General features: G+C 43.9%; 1 protein-coding gene and 1 pseudogene across 1 annotated transcript in view; both read right to left on the bottom strand.

Moving 5' to 3' along the window:
• Window positions 1-16,487, bottom strand: part of LOC131707000 (zinc finger protein 271-like) — a 63,514-nt pseudogene that overhangs the window by 28,423 nt on the left and 18,604 nt on the right.
• Window positions 11,134-16,487, bottom strand: part of LOC131706924 (uncharacterized) — a 32,857-nt gene continuing 27,503 nt past the window's right edge. Inside the window, exons 6-8 of the mRNA XM_059008869.1 lie at window positions 14,898-15,014; window positions 13,949-14,453; window positions 11,134-13,591 (exon numbers count right to left, since the gene is read on the bottom strand). Coding sequence (XP_058864852.1) covers window positions 12,378-13,591; window positions 13,949-14,453; window positions 14,898-15,014 — 1,836 coding nt within the window. The 3' untranslated portion in view covers window positions 11,134-12,377. The remainder of the gene's footprint in view (window positions 13,592-13,948; window positions 14,454-14,897; window positions 15,015-16,487) is intronic.

Below are 16,487 nucleotides of genomic sequence, written 5' to 3'. Positions count from 1 at the left end.
TGAAGAGGAAAAGAAATAAGACCTCCAGGAAAATTAAACAAGAAAGAAAGAGAAAGAAAGAAAGAAACAGAAAGAAACAGAAAGAAAGAGAAAGAAAGAAAGAAACAGAAAGAAACAAAGAAAGAGAAAGAAACAGACAAATTGAAATAAACAGAAAGAAAGAAAAAGAAAAGAACTGAAGAGGAAAATAAAAGGTAAGCCTTTTTAATATAACAAATTAACTAAAACCTAATAGCTAAAAACTCTCAGTCACTGAAAGCAGCTGAAACCGGTTGGTTTTTGGCAGTTGGTCGGAATGGATAAATGTATCAATTTAGACCTGCAGAGTGGGAGGGGCCAGACTAGCAGTGTAATCCGATACCCTGATGAGGTCACCAGTGCAAAGGCAAAGAAGCTGTATAAGAACAAGCTAATGAAGGAGTCCCCAGAGACACTGATAGCAGACTGCAGCCTGGCTGGGGGCAAGAGGACCAAAACCAACCTGCTGTTCTATACACAGCCCTCTGCACAGCACATAGTAATATCAAGCTGGGAGGGATTTGCAAAGGAAGGCAACTGCGTATAGGAGATGAAACTGACCCTGACAGCACAAGGCTCAGCATCAATGTGTTTTATAATGGCACTATTATGATTCAGGGAACTGAGGCCAGCCTAGAACTATTCGAGAAAGATTTCCAGGCTCTAAAAGAACTGGCTGAGAAGGAGAAAAAAAATCCAGAGGTACTAGACCCAGAACAGCAGCCAGCTCCCCACACCGCAGACACAGCCCCCTGCAGCCCCCACACTGCAGACACAGCCCCCTGCAGCTCCCCCACTGCAGCCCCCCGCACCCCCCGCTCACCCCCAGACTGCCCAGCACAGTGCAGCACTTGAAGGAATGCCTCTCACTGCTGGAGGTGGAGTTTGCAGAATTCAAGGAGCTCACCCTGACAGAGAACGACCTCGTGCAGCAGATAAGAGACGAGGTGAGGCAGGTGAGGAACGAGGCCAGGGCTTCCATCAGGGAGCTGGGAGCTGAGATGGGAGAGCTGCGGCAGGACAACGAGGCCCTGAGAAACGAGCTGGCCAAGCTGAGAGAGGAGCTGCAGCGCAAAGAGAGGAGCATACAGAGCCTGAGAGAGCAGCTACTCAGAGTCACACCTCCTCCCCCCCACCCAGAACAGCAACACCACAGCCAGCCCAAGAACACAGGAGCTACAGCAAGCGGGGCCTGTGTGACTGACACCGACACCGATACACACACCACATCATCCCACACACACTGATCCAAACACACACCCCACTCCCCCAGCACACCCCGACAGTGAGACACTCCCCCCCACCACACACACTACCCCCCACTCCCCCACCACACACACTGCCCCCCACTCCCCCACCACACACACTGATCCAAACACACACCCCACTCCCCCAGCACACCCCGACAGTGAGACACTCCCCCCCACCACACACACTACCCCCCACTCCCCCACCACACACACTGCCCCTCCCTCCCACATCACACACACTGCCCCAGAGACACAGACTCCCTCGAGTAGACAGGCTAATAAAATATACAGCTCCAAGGTAGCCATTCTTATCGACTCCAACGGGAAGTACTTGAACCAGCGAAGACTCTTCCCCAGCAGCCGGGTAGCAAAATTCTGGTGCCCAACTACAGAAAGGGCGCTCCAGCTGCTGTGCCAGTCGACCCTGAGAGACCCCGAGCACATTATCATCCACACTGGCACCAACGACCTGGGCTCTCAGGGGGAAGATGTGGCCGAGTCGGTAAGGAGAGTAGCGGAGAAGGCCACAAAGGAGTTCCCTGGTGCGAAGATAGTGATCTCCACCCTGCTGCCCAGAGAGGACGTCCCCCAGCACACTATTCAGAGGATCAACAGTGACATCTCCAGAGGCTGTGCCCTTCTGCCTAATGTCCACTTGGCACACCACCCCACCCTGAGCACGCTGCACCTGTACGACCATGTACACCTCGACCAGGAAGGCGTTAGGATCTTCGCCAAAAACCTAAAGGACACTGCCATGGGCCGAGACCCCGCCAGCCACCCCCGAAACAGGAGCACACCGGACCACCACCAAGGACAGCGCAGCCCTGTGCTTACGAGGAGACCCCCCCAAGAACACCAGCCTCTGCAGCCTGGACACCGGCAGCACACACTACAACAGCCCAGAAGAGCCCAGCCCAGCAGAGCCCAGCCCAGAGGGACCCAGCCCAGCAGAGCCCAGCCCAGAGGGACCCAGCCCAACAGAGCCCAGCCCAGAGGGATCCAGGAACAGCAGCAGCTCCAGCACAGCAGTCAGACAGAGCAGCAGCAACACAGCTATGCAGCAGCTGCTTCCAAACCAAGGACCCTAGCCAGCTCTGAGATGGGGGAGATACGGCAGCTCCTGAACTTAATTTTCAAAATCATGAGCTAAGTACACCCCACTCTAAATGTATTAGAAAAGAAATGTACAACTAATAATAATAATTAGAATAAGAAAATAATACAAATAATAAGAAAATACTTAATAGTGTAAAACATGTTACTGATTTGTGTTCAATGTTTCTGACATTATATTTTATTCTAGATAATAATTATAAATAGCTTAAATTATAAATATGAGATCGCTTACAACTAGCTCCTGGAATATTCAGGGTTTGTGTTCGTCAGTGTTTGGGCTGAAGAGCACAGACCCTGAATTCATCAGAAATATAAATAACATAGATATAATTATTCTGGTGCCGTGGTGCCGTGCTGATGTGTCCACTCACTGTCCCTCAGGCTACAGGGAGATTATAGTGCCCTCCCTGAAACACTCACACGTAAAACGTGGCAGAGACTCAGGGGGGATCATTGTGTGGTACAGAGAGGAGCTCACCGACTCTATTAGACCAATAAGAACAGGAGAGACCCACCTGTGGCTAAAAATGAGTAATAGCATTGTCACCTGCCAAACAGATATCTACCTGTGTGCAGCCTACATCCCCCCATCGGACTCCCCTTATTACAAGGAAGACACCTTCCATGATCTCCAGACAGAGATCTGCCACTTCCAGGCCCAGGGAAGTGTGCTGCTCTGCGGTGACTTTAATGCCAGAACAGGCACTCTGCCTGACTTCATGAACTCACAGGGGAACAGCCACATATTCGGACAATCCCCTCTATACCACACGCACATGACCACAAACAGGAATAGCCATGACAGTGTGGTAAATAAAAATGGGAGACAATTATTGAATCTCTGTCAAGGCCTAGGCCTATATATCATGAATGGCAGGATCAGAGGGGACTCTTTAGGTAGGTTTACATACAGCTCAGCTCTTGGTAACAGTGTGGTGGACTATGCCATCACTGACCTGGACCCCTCCTTTATTAATGCATTCACTGTCAGACCACAAACCCCCCTGTCAGATCACAGTCAAATCACTGTGTTCATAAAAAGAACAGAGCAGATCAACAACACACAGACACAGCCCTGTAAGCTGTACAATCTAAACCATTCCTACAGATGGGCTCCAAACAGCACAGAAATATACAAAGAAGCAATTGGCACCAATGAAATAGAAACCCTAATACACACATTTCAAAACACACAGTATCAACACACAAAAACAGGAGTAACTCTGGCTGTAAAAGATTTGAATAACATATTTAGAAAAGCAGCAGAAAAATCTAAATTAAAAATAGTAAATCGGAAAAAACAACCAAAAGAATAAATTCAAAGAAAAGTGGTTTGATGAAGAATGTAAAACTAGAAGGGAAAAACTAAGACAGCTATCCAATCAAAAACATAAAGATCCAGACAGCCCAGATTTACGTCTCAGATACTGTGAGGCACTGAAACAATACAAACACACCCTAAGAAATAAAAAACAAGACCATATTAATAAACAACTCAGCGAAATTGAGGAGTCAATAAACCAAAATCATTTTTGGGAAACCTGGAACAACCTAAATTCAACAAAAAAAGAAGAATTGGCCATCCAAAATGGAAACATTTGGAAAAAACATTTTGAAAACCTTTACAAAGAAATACAAAACAAAGAACAAAAAACTCAAAATGCCATTTGTGAAAAACTAAAAAATTTAGAATCCTGTATTAAGGACAATCAGAACCCCCTCGACACCCCAATCACGGTGGAGGAGCCGAGTGATAAACTCAAGGCCCTCAAATAAAAAAAAGCAAGTGGACCTGACAGCATCAACGCCGAGATGCTCAAACACAGCAGCCCCAAGCTGCAGGAGGCCCTGCTCAAACTCCTCAATCTTGTACTGAGAGCTGGGTATTTCCCTGAGACCTGGAACCAAGGGCTTATAACACCCATATATAAAAGTGGAGACAAATTCGACCCCAATAACTACCGGGGCATCTGTGTGAGCAGTAATCTGGGGAAGGTGTTCTGCAGTATCATTGACGCCCGGATACTGGCCTTCCTTACCGAACACAGTGTCCTGAGTAAGAGTCAGATTGGATTTCTACCAAAACACCGCACTTCTGATCATGTTTACACCCTACACACCCTAATCAATAAACACGTCCATCAAACTAATAAAGGAAAAATATTCGCTTGCTTTATAGACTTTAAAAAGGCATTTGATTCAATTTGGCATAAAGGACTATTTCTAAAACTTCTTCAAAGTGGTGTAGGGGGTAAAGTCTATGACATCATAAAATCGATGTACTCAGAAAATAAGTGTGGTGTGAAAATTGGCAACAAAAGAACAGAATTCTTCACACAAGGGCGTGGGGTGAGACAGGGCTGCAGTCTGAGCCCAACACTGTTCAACATATATATCAATGAGCTGGCCACAGTGTTGGAGCAGTCTGCAGCCCCTGGCCTCACTCTACATGACACTGAAGTCAAGTTTCTGCTCTATGCAGATGACCTGGTCCTGCTGTCACCCACAGAGCAGGGGCTGCAGCAGAGCCTGGCACTGCTAGAGCAGTACTGTCAGACCTGGGCCCTGGCAGTAAACATGAACAAGACCAGAGTCATGATATTCCAGAAGAAAGCCAGATCTCAGGGAAATAAGTACCACTTCACTCTAGGTAACACCACCCTAGAGCACACCAGCAGCTACACATACCTGGGTCTGACCATCAGTGCATCAGGGAGCTTTAACCTAGCAGTGAATGCACTAAAGGAGAAAGCACGCAGGGCTTTTTATGCCATAAAGAGGAGGCTCTACAATATAAATCCCCCCGTCAAAATTTGGCTCAAAATTTTTGAAAGTGTAATTCAGCCAATTGCTCTCTATGGCAGTGAAGTGTGGGGTCCAATCACCAACCAGGACTACACAAAATGGGACAAACACCCCACAGAAACCCTGCATGCAGAGTTCTGTAAAAACATCATGAGATTACAAAGAAAAACACCAAACAATGCATGCAGGGCTGAATTAGGCCTTTATCCATTGATTATTAACATCCAAAAAAGAGCATTAAAATACTGGATTCATCTAAAAACTAGTGACCCAAACTCACTCCATCATAAAGCCCTGCAATACCAAGAGCTCAGCCCAGAAAAGAGTCCCCTCGGCCAGCTGGTCCTGAAGCTCACTGAGCTGAGCAACACTGACATCAGTCAGCTTCAGGACAGCACTGCAAAAACAATTCCAATTAGTGTCAACCAAATTATAAAACACCTGAAACACTCCTATCTGGACCATTGGGATACAAACACTAAAACACAAAACAAACTAGAGTGCTATCGGACCCTAAATAGAAATTACACCCTGGCAGAATACCTGGTAACTGTCAGAAACACAAAGCAGAGGCAGATCCTGACCAAATACCGGCTCAGTGACCACAACCTGGCCATTGAAAAAGGCCGACAGAGGCAAACCTGGCTGGCCAGGGAGAACAGGCACTGTGGTCACTGTGAGACAGGAGAGGTCGAGACAGAGATTCACTTCCTGACACACTGTGAAAAATATAAAAACATAAGGGACATTTTCTTCCCCAAATTCTGTGATTTAGTCCCAGAATTCCCAAAAATGTGTGATACCCAGAAGCTGTCAATCCTGCTGGGGGAAGACAAACACACAGCCAGACTGGCTGGTCAATACGTGGAGACCTGTCATAGCCTGAGGGACAGACCGTGAACACGTCACACTAGAGAGGGAAAAGAGAGAGGGAGGGAGGGAGGGATTCTGTTTAATATAGAAAGAGGGAGGGAGGGAGGGAGGGGGTATTGTTTAATTGAGGGAGGGGGGATTCTGTTTAATAGAGGGAGGGAGGGGGATTCTGTTTAATATAGAGGGGGAAGGGGGTACTGTTTGATATAGAGGGGAAGGGAGGGATTCTGTTTACTGTATTAATATAGAGGGAGGAGGGATACTGTTAGTATTAAGAAAAATTATTTGTCTGTATATTTGAGTTGGTTATGCCATGTATGTGCTTTGGCAACACAATTATTTTTATTGTCATGCCAATAAAGCCAATTTGAATTTGAAAGAGAGAGAGAGAGAGAGAGAGAGAGAGCGAGAGAGAGAGAGAGAGAGAGAGAGAGAGAGAGAGAGAGAGAGAGAGAGAGAGAGAGAGAGAGAGAGAGAGAGAGAGAGAGAGAGAGAGAGAGAGAGAGAGAGAGAGAGAGAGAGAGAGATCTGCTTTCCAGAACCTTGCAATTAAAACAGAATATGGTATTTTGCTGTACTAGTATAACAAACTATGGGTGATTATTACTTTATATAAATTATCATAAGTTATGCATGAATGGAGGAATTGGCTTTCTGTGGTGATTTCACTTTTTCGCTTCAAATGGCACATATCTATAATCATTTGCGTGATTTATTTTAATAGCAAATACATATCCTGACTGCTATTACAGTTTCGTTACAGGATTCATTCATTTCTCTGTAATGTAATCTCAGTTTTACATACACAGGCTGCTCGTTCTCAGGGTTCTGGGATGCTTTGCTTTTCATATAATGTCCCAAATTCTAGTCTGATTTGGTTTTCAGGTGACTCTTGCCAGCATACTACACCTGAGGAGCCTGGGTGATTTACAACCCCCTTTACCATAGCAGACAGATTGCCATTTCTCACCATTTAGAGAGAGATTGACCCAGAGTCTTCAAACACCTTGAACTCCCAAAACTACCGTGCCCCAAGTTTTAAAAAGCACTTCATTTAAAGAAATGTTCCTTCTCAAAAATGTGTGTTAATATGAACCTTTAATAAAGAAAAAACACCTGCTTTTAATGAATTTTCATGTAGGTCTACCTATTTCAGAGCCATGTAGTTTCTTCGTTGTAAAAGAAAAACATTTTATTTCTGTTTCTTCTAAATAAAAAAAAAAAACGTTTTCTGTGGAGAGTAAATAAATACATTAAGTTTGATTCATGTGGGTTACTCTTAAATGAATTCACGGTCCAGTTCTCGAGTGCTTTTTTCTGGTAAACTCAGCATGCGTGCATTAAAGGGATGCTTTATTACTGCGCATGGAGACCAGGCTTTATCCACTGATAGGCGCGCTGAGTAAACCTCTTTTTATGAAAATTAGTGCTGTGCAGTTTGATTCATGTCACTGACTCGATTCGTTTGATTATATAGTACATTTATCACGACAATACCCACAGTACAGAAATGTTCATTAATGATCAACAAAATAACAAAAAAATGTAAAGCTGGTACATCTCAGAGAAACTGGAGAAACAGACAACGACACAGAAGGTCTGTACAGCACTGAAACACTGCGTTAAATAAAACGAACTGTCCTGCTGAACCTCGTCTTCTTTAATATCAGCATCACAAGGGTGTCCATGGATTACAAAAAATAACAGATGGGCCTCTTCAGTGAGTTACAGGAAAACAATTCCATCTCGGGTTTCTGTTTCTGTTACATGCATGCTAATGCCATGGCTCACTGGTTAAGTCGACACTAAACGGCATCTCCGTGGAGTGTCGAGTTTTAACCGATAATCAATACAGTCAATTACGCGTCTCTCGTTTATCAGTGTACACACAGTGGTATATCGGTAGTGTGCCAGCACCTCAAAAAAGTAACCAGCCCTCACAGGTGTTGTCAATAATATTAAAACACAAAATCATCGTTACCTGATTCTGTATTCATTTCCCCGGCGACTTTTAGTTGAATTGTTACATTTTAAATGGACTCGGTCTTGTTGATGACGTCATGCCTGTTCATTTAGCAAACAAAGCGTCTGCCATACACCCGTGCGTCGCGAACAAAAAAACCTTCAATTAAAATTAATACTAATGCAACTTACCTTTTTTAAATCGTCTACGCTTTAAAAACTGCTATGCAATATCGTTTAACTAAAAAAACCCCTCTGCACGGCTCAGTGTTTATGTAACCCTGTTTGAGAAACGACGCTGTGTGTTTGAAACGCCAGCAGGACAGTGATCCCGGATGGATTTTGTGCGCATGCTCCTAACAGTGTCTCAGCCTAGAGGGTTTGTGTGCAGAACAGAAACCCCTGCATCGTCCCAAGGATGAGAGAAAGAAGGATCGGACCCGGTGTGTGCGGGGCTTAGATCGGGGCTTAGATAGGAGCACACTCAGCCCAGTGTACCGAGTCTGCTGCGGATAGAAACGCTTTGAATGGGCGTTTCATTGGCTATAATGTATACCGGATTGGTATACTGCCATTCTTAGTTCTTCATTTGATTATATTACTAAAATAGATTTTTTTGCATCGGCTTTTACAGCTGAGGCATTGCGTACGTCCAATAAAATGAGGATTTCATATCAGTGGAAATCTGTGACTGATCTGAACTAACTGGTTGGATGTTAAAGGATTGGACATTGCGTTTACAATAACATGGCAGCCTTTATTTTATTTATTTATTAACATTTATTTACCAGTGATGTCTAACGTCCGAACCATCTACAGAGCAAAGTAATAATCGTTTTCCATCAATATGTGTTTATAAAAATTCACAACAGCAAAACACGTGTGTGTGTGTGTGTGTGTGTGTATCAGGGGCGCAGCTAAGAACAGATTTTTACTGAGGCAATTTTTTTTGTCTAAAACACCCTGCATATCCTGTCTATGATAGGAAGGTGATATCTATCATGTTATAAAGCCTGAAGACTATTTATGCAAACTCCAAAGCGATATGAAGAAATGTTTATTATTATTATTATTATTATTATTATTATTATTATTATTATTATTATTATTATTATTTATTTCTTAGCAGACGCCCTTATCCAGGGCGACTTACAATATACCTTCATTGCTGGTGCTGACACTGCTGGGACTGGCAAGACTGGTGCAGCTACTGCTGGGACTGGTAAGACTGGTGCTGACACTGCTGGGACTGGTAAGACTGGTGCTGACACTGCTGGGACTGGTAAGACTGGTGCTGACACTGCTGGGACTGGTAAGACTGGTGCTGACACTGCTGGGACTGGTAAGACTGGTGCTGACTCTGCTAGGACTGGTAAGACTGGTGCTGACTCTGCTGGGACTGGTAAGACTGGTGCAGCTACTGCTGGGACTGGTAAGACTGGTGCTGACACTGCTGGGACTGGTAAGACTGGTGCTGACACTGCTGGGACTGGTAAGATTGCTGATACTAGTGCTTAGTCTGATCGGACTGCTGAGACTGTATGCTGCCATGATTTAGAAGGCTTTACTTTAAATACAGAGTTTGCCAATCCTCCTATGACCTGATCTACTGAAACGCTGTAACACTTCCTCCCAGGACACCTCCTTGTCTCTGTGGACATATAGCAGGGCAAGGCCATTCAGTCTGTTTTCACCCATACTGCTGCACCACCAATCAAACACATCGAAAGGATGCACTGTTAAACTTTCCATGTCATGAACAAGGATCACAGGAATCCTCTTGCTGTGGAATAACTTGGAAAAACCCGGATTTTCAATCCTGTCGGAGAATTTTTAGTTTAGCACTTTGGGCGGGGCAAAAAAAATGCAAGGCTTGTTTGATAATCAAATCAATAGACTTATATATAATCATCAACACAGACAATGCTGCTTTAAATTTACGTAAACATACTTGATGAATAAAACAGCTTCTGGTGTACAGAGGTCAAGGTTGAACAAGGTGCACTGTTAGGGTCACATTCATGCTGAAACGTAGCTGCAGTTTACTTCAGTATCCAGGCAATTGAAATATGACATGGCCTGTCTCCTCACACACCCGGCCCAGCTTCAACAGCAAGCAGGCTGTGATGTAGCTAGTAACTCACTCTCACACACACGCCCACATGCAAACACAGAGTAAATCTGAGATAATGCAGACGATCTTAGATTATATCACATTTGGGGCTCCTGAGTGGTGCATCCAGTAAAGGCGCTCCACGTAGAGTGCAGGATGCGCTCTATAGTCTGGACGTCGCGATTTTGAGTCCAGGCTATTTCACAGCCGACCGTAGCTGTGAATGTGTTACAATTAATTAATTTAGTTCCATGAAAGGAAAATACAACTGGAATTATACTCAGCGGTTCCTTGAAGCTTAGACTTTTGGTCCGCTGGTTTGGAAACTCAATCTGTTGAAGTGTCCAGTACAGAAACTCTCCTCTCCGCAACAAAGTTTTCAATCCTACACTGCCTCTTAAAACTCACAGTCCTTTGATGTTTTGTTAGTTTATGTCTTTCTTGTGTCAAAGCGATTGTTGTTACACGTTGTTTATAGTTAAGGGCAGCAGTGTGGAGTAGTGGTGAGGGCTCTGGACAGGGCAGTAGTGGTGAGGGCTCTGGACAGGGTAGCAGTGTGGAGTAGTGGTGAGGGCTCTGGACAGGGTAGCAGTGTGGAGTAGTGGTGAGGGCTCTGGACAGGGTAGCAGTGTGGAGTAGTGGTGAGGGCTCTGGACAGGGTAGCAGTGTGGAGTAGTGCTGAGGGCTGTGGACAGGGTAGCAGTGTGGAGTAGTGGTGAGGGCTCTGGACAGGGCAGCAGTGTGGAGTAGTGGTGAGGGCTGTGGACAGGGTAGCAGTGTGGAGTAGTGGTCAGGGCTCTGGACAGGGCAGCAGTGTGGAGTAGTGGTTAGGGCTGTGGACAGGGCAGCAGTGTGGAGTAGTGGTTAGGGCTCTGGACAGGGCAACAGTGTGGAGTAGTGGTTAGGGCTCTGGACAGGGCAACAGTGTGGAGTAGTGGTTAGGGCTCTGGACTCTTGACCGGAGGGTCGTGGGTTCAATCCCAGGTAGGGGACACTGCTGCTGAACCCTTGAGCAAGGTACTTTACCTAGATTGCTCCAGTAAAAACCCAGCTGTATAAATGGGTAATTGTATGTAAAAATAATGTGTAAAAAATAATGTAATTGTATGTAAAAATAATGTGATATCTTGCAACAATTGTAAGTCGCCCTGTTGTATATTAATCAAATCATTCAATCAGCTCACACAAGGTTTAATTGAACAGTCAAGTCTCATTAGAACTCAGATTACACAATTTGACTTTCTGTACCTAAGATCCGTACACATGCTTGCTACACTGCTATTACTCAGGGCAGTTTACAAGAGCAGCACAAATACAAGCATGGACAATGCACATTGCAAAGCTACACGTCACGCAGTATTCAGCCATTCATGTCATAATACAGCCATGGGACACTATCATTTTTTATTAGTTTTAGAATCGTGATGGCATTAAATGAAACTCATTTCCCACACAAAGCTATCAATTTCTCCAGACTCGTCCATCAGATGAGGTGCAGAATAGTTTCCTTTCTGCATATTCCTGATCCCAGGCACTGACTGCATTGACAGCCTGAGTTAAACTGACAGCAGAGAAGCCCCTTGTGACGTGTCCGCGTCTCATTTATCATCATATGCGTTGTGTATCCAACTGCTGTGGTACCAGAGTAAGGCTGCATATTATAAAAAGGAAGCGTTTTGTCTTCAAGCAGCGGTAGATTCGAGTACTCTGAAATTGTAATGCTCTGGAAGTACTCAAGCAATATATTTCTCTAAAAGGCAAACCCTACTATCAAAGACTACAGCCTTTAAAAAGCTGGGAGGCAGACCTTTTAATATCAGTCACAGTACTCTCTACAATTCCAAAATCCTGTGCTATTATTTTTTCCTGGTGACTCTTTTTTTCCCAGTGTAAGCACAGGTCACTTTCTATTTTATAGTTCCATCTCCACTGACAACTTCAATTACAACCATTGTTTGATTGAAGAGAACATTCAAATTGAAAGATTTCAATATATACTTCGGTGTGTACGTTTTTTTTTTTTTTCACTTTGTAGTAAAGTCTTTGTGATGTTAAAACGTTATTTTCTTATTCAGGGGTTCTTTGCTTGGAAAATACTAGCCAGGGCTGTCAGTATACATCAGAATGCAATATAAAGAGTGTGTGTGTGTAGACGTGGTTTAAATGTTTAAACGTTGACACTGCATGTTTAAACGTTCATAAAAATGTACCAAAACCACGTCCCTAGAACATAGTCTTTAAGGTTCCTCTCCTTTGTGAACTCGCTGGTGGTTTTGAAGGCTTTGTTTAACGCGGAAACTCTTCCCACAGACAGAGCAGTGATACGGTTTCTCTCCTGTGTGAATGCGCTGGTGTGAAATAAGGCTGTTTGACTGATTGAAACTCTTCCCACAGTCAGAGCAGCAATACGGTTTCTCTCCTGTGTGAATTCGCTGGTGTTTTTTTAGGTCTCCTGAAATACTGAAACTCTTCCCACAGACAGAGCAGTGATACGGTTTCTCTCCTGTGTGAATTCGCTGGTGTGAAACAAGGCTCTCTGACCGACTGAAACTCTTCCCACAATGAGAACAGCAATACGGTTTCTCTCCTGTGTGAGTTTGCTGGTGTGCTTTCAGGTGGTGTGACCGAATGAAACACTTCCCACAGTCAGAGCAGCGATACGGTTTCTCTCCTGTGTGAGTTCGCTGGTGTGCTTTCAGGTATACCGTCTGACTGAAACTCTTCCCACAATCAGAGCAGCAATATGGTTTCTCTCCTGTGTGAATTCTTTGGTGTTTTTTCATGTTTTCCCAGTTACTGAAACTCTTCCCACAGTCAGAGCAGATATACGGTTTCTCTCCTGTGTGAGTTCGCTGGTGTGTTTTCAGGTCTCCTGACTGACGGAAACTCTTTCCACAGTCAGAGCAGCAATACGGTTTCTCTCCTGTGTGAATTTGCTGATGTGAAACAAGGCTGTGCGACCGACTGAAACACTTCCCACAAAAAGAACAGTGATACGGTTTCTCTCCTGTGTGAATTCGCTGGTGTGTTTTCAGGTTTCCCGCCTGACTGAAACTCTTCCCACAGTCAGAGCAGCAATACGGTTTCTCTCCTTTGTGAATTTGCTGGTGTGAAACAAGGCTGTCTGACCGACTGAAACTCTTCCCACAGTGAGAGCAGCAATACTGTTTCTCTCCTGTGTGAATTCGCTGGTGTTTTTTCAGGTTGCTTGAATGACTGAAACACTTCCCACAGTCACTGCAGCAAAACGGTCTCTCTCCTGTGTGAATTCGCTGGTGTGAAACAAGGCTGTTTAACTGATTGAAACTCTTCCCACAGTCAGAGCAGTGATGCGGTTTCTCTCCTCTGTGAATTCTCTGTGTTTTTTTTAAATGTCCTAACTGGGTGAAACCTTTCCCACAGTCAGGATATTCTCCACCGCCCGCCCTCGCTTTAGCTGCTGAACTGGAACCTGGAAAATATGAACAGGAATGAAAGTAAGACAGACTGCTTGTAGGCTTCGGGCATGTGGCTGGATGGTGAAGTGGATTAAAGCATGTGAATTTCAGCTGTGGGGGCTTGCACTGGGATACACCAGTTTAAAATAGTGAAGTTAAACTTATAGCCTTTACTTTGTGTAAAAGCAGTCAGTAAAGACTCTGCTTTTAAAGTTCACCAGTAGTGAGACCTATCTTGAACTGGTTGGAGTGGTACAGGAAAAACAAACAGCTAGTAATGTAACCTACATGCTCCCTCCCTCCCTCTCAATCACACTGTGGATATCACACAATCTAGAATGACAATGTCACAGCTACTGGGAGTCACTCACCTGCTAGACTGCATTCTGAATGTGATCGTCCGTCTTCCTTTCCACCTCCTTGCGTGCTGTTGGGAGAGCCTTCCTCTCCAGCGCCTTGCTCTCTCATGCAGATTCTCTCCAGCACCACGCTACACTCCCGCAGGCATACAGGCTCCAGCTCAAGGATGTTTGGTTTGAAGTCCTCGGATTCTTCCTTCACTGGTTCCATGTGCTCAAACTCTACTTCAGGGGGCTCCTGTTTAATACAGACAGTTTCCAGCACCTCCTCTTGTATAACAGGAAGGGGTTCTTCTGTCTGAGGGATCTCCAATTCATTGTGCTCAGCTTTAATCTCAGAGACCTCTAGCGGACTGCTGTCAAATTGTATCTCACAAAGCTCCTGTTTAATGGGGAGGGAAGCCAGCCCAGAGAACTCCACTCTAATGGGGACAGGTTCAAGTTCAGGGAACTCCTCTTTAATCTGGACAGATTCCATCTTCACACTGTCCATGGCAGCACACAGGATTCTGTTTAGTAGCTGCTGAAAAAAAAAGTGCATTTATTTATTTATTTAAATAGTCAGTGGTTAAAGTGAGGAGGTATATGCTGGCATGCATACCGGTAAGAAAAAAGGATGGAATGGCATACCGGCAAAAAAAAAAAAAAAGACACACACACACACAATCTAGGGGGAAAAATGACATAAATGTTACACTGATACAGAACAACCTACCCGGAACTCTTGTTTTGATCAAAACAACCCTTATTCTCCGGAAGCACTTCCCCTGCAGGTCGCTGTACCCGTGAATTTCATGCAGACTTGCGTGTGTTGGAAATCGTACCAGTCAAATCCTACTAACACGTTCCGTGTTGAACTTTCGTCTCTTTTATTTTTGTGTAATCTACGCCAGCCAAAGCATTCCAAGACTGAGGAATCCCGATTCTGACAGTTTGTACAACACAAACACATCAGACCTACAAAAAGAAGTCTGAACCAAGCCCCAACTAAACCAGCAAACTTCTCGTCAGCCTGGACCTTCAATATCTGGACAAGAGCAAAGAATCTCCCCTGCAAGGATTCACTCTGCTGATTACCCTGAAAACAACAGGATCTGGAGTACAAAGAGAAATATAAACAGCGGTTTGTTTTGAAAGGTTCGGTTGTGATGGAAATAAATTTGTCCCTGCCAAATAGTGTCTCCTAGCCGTATTTGTCACTCCAGCACAATTTTGAAAATAAATTAACAAATGTGCAGTTTATAACCATATTTATTTGATTTACATTCTTTGCAAATTACATTGTAGATTAGACTAGAAGTAATTAAAGATCTACAATATCTTGTAGACTAAGACTGTGTTTTCTAAACAGTAATATACATTCAAATGGAAATCAGTCTTTATTGTGCATTTACACATTTATCATCACCTGACGAAAATGCAGCCAAAACAAAGTGAAGAGGCAAGCTACGGTAATAGCTACTCATTGAACAGCTTTACTTACTGTCATGCATTTATTTTTAATCTGTGACCTTTTGTTGCTTTTGTGCATTTTCATTTGCAAGTGAACTGTGACAATAGGGTCTTTTCAAGCACTATATTCTGCAATTTTTAATATTGACTTTGGATACTTCTGCTCAATTGCATTGCCTTTTATGTTTTACGCAGTTCTGTGCTTGGGTAACATTTTCATTTCATTTTTCTGCTGGGTTGTTAACGGGGCATTTTACATACTGCTACAATACGTATCAGATTTAAAAGTGTGTGCTGTATCACAATCCACGTGTCGTCTCATCTGACAAGTGATACTTTCAGAATCATATCGTTCTGAATTAAAATACTTCTGTTCAAAATATAGTACTGTACCAACAAAACCAACTACAGGACCTCTATATGGAAGCCTACTTATTTTAAAAAGTCCTTTCAGCTATGTATTTTTGACATTTTAAAAATAGTTAGACATTCGAGACAGATTGCTGTAAACATCCTACCTTGACCCTGCTGAATATAATCGTCCATGAACGATCTACCATCATCATGATCCATCTCTTGTGATGTGTCAGATATTAGAAAAAATAAGAAAGAAAACGGCAACAAGTGCCAAAGAAAAGAGAAACACGCGCTACAATATACATCTCCCTGTACAGTTCCTCAAACCCAAGTCAGATTGTTTGCTTCTGTATGAAATGTCTGTGTGTCGGCAGGTATTACTATAAATGTGCGGACAAAATTTGAGAAAATGTCCCCACAAAGATAGTAACTCCTGGAAAACCGACGTTCTGGGGACATCTCCACTTTGTAAAACACATTTATAAATTACTAAATATTCCTTCAAAAAAAAAAATTGAAGTGCAGAAATTTAGTTTGCTTTCGACTTTCACCCTGTGTGGAGTTTCGGCTGACTGGAGTTAGAAACAGCAAATTAAAATACAGTGAGAGTCAATGAGAAGTCCCTACAAATATAGGAATGCAAACGTGTGTGTGTGTGTGTGTGTGTGTGTGTGTGTGTGTGTGTGTGTGTGTGCACACAGGGCAGGGGGTTGTTTGGGTGGGAGGGGGAAGGTTACAACGT

This window comes from Acipenser ruthenus, chromosome 38, assembly GCF_902713425.1.
Source record: "Acipenser ruthenus chromosome 38, fAciRut3.2 maternal haplotype, whole genome shotgun sequence".
Taxonomy (NCBI): domain Eukaryota; kingdom Metazoa; phylum Chordata; class Actinopteri; order Acipenseriformes; family Acipenseridae; genus Acipenser; species Acipenser ruthenus.
Note: the sequence above shows the minus strand (reverse complement) of the source record. Positions and strands in the feature narration are given on the sequence as shown.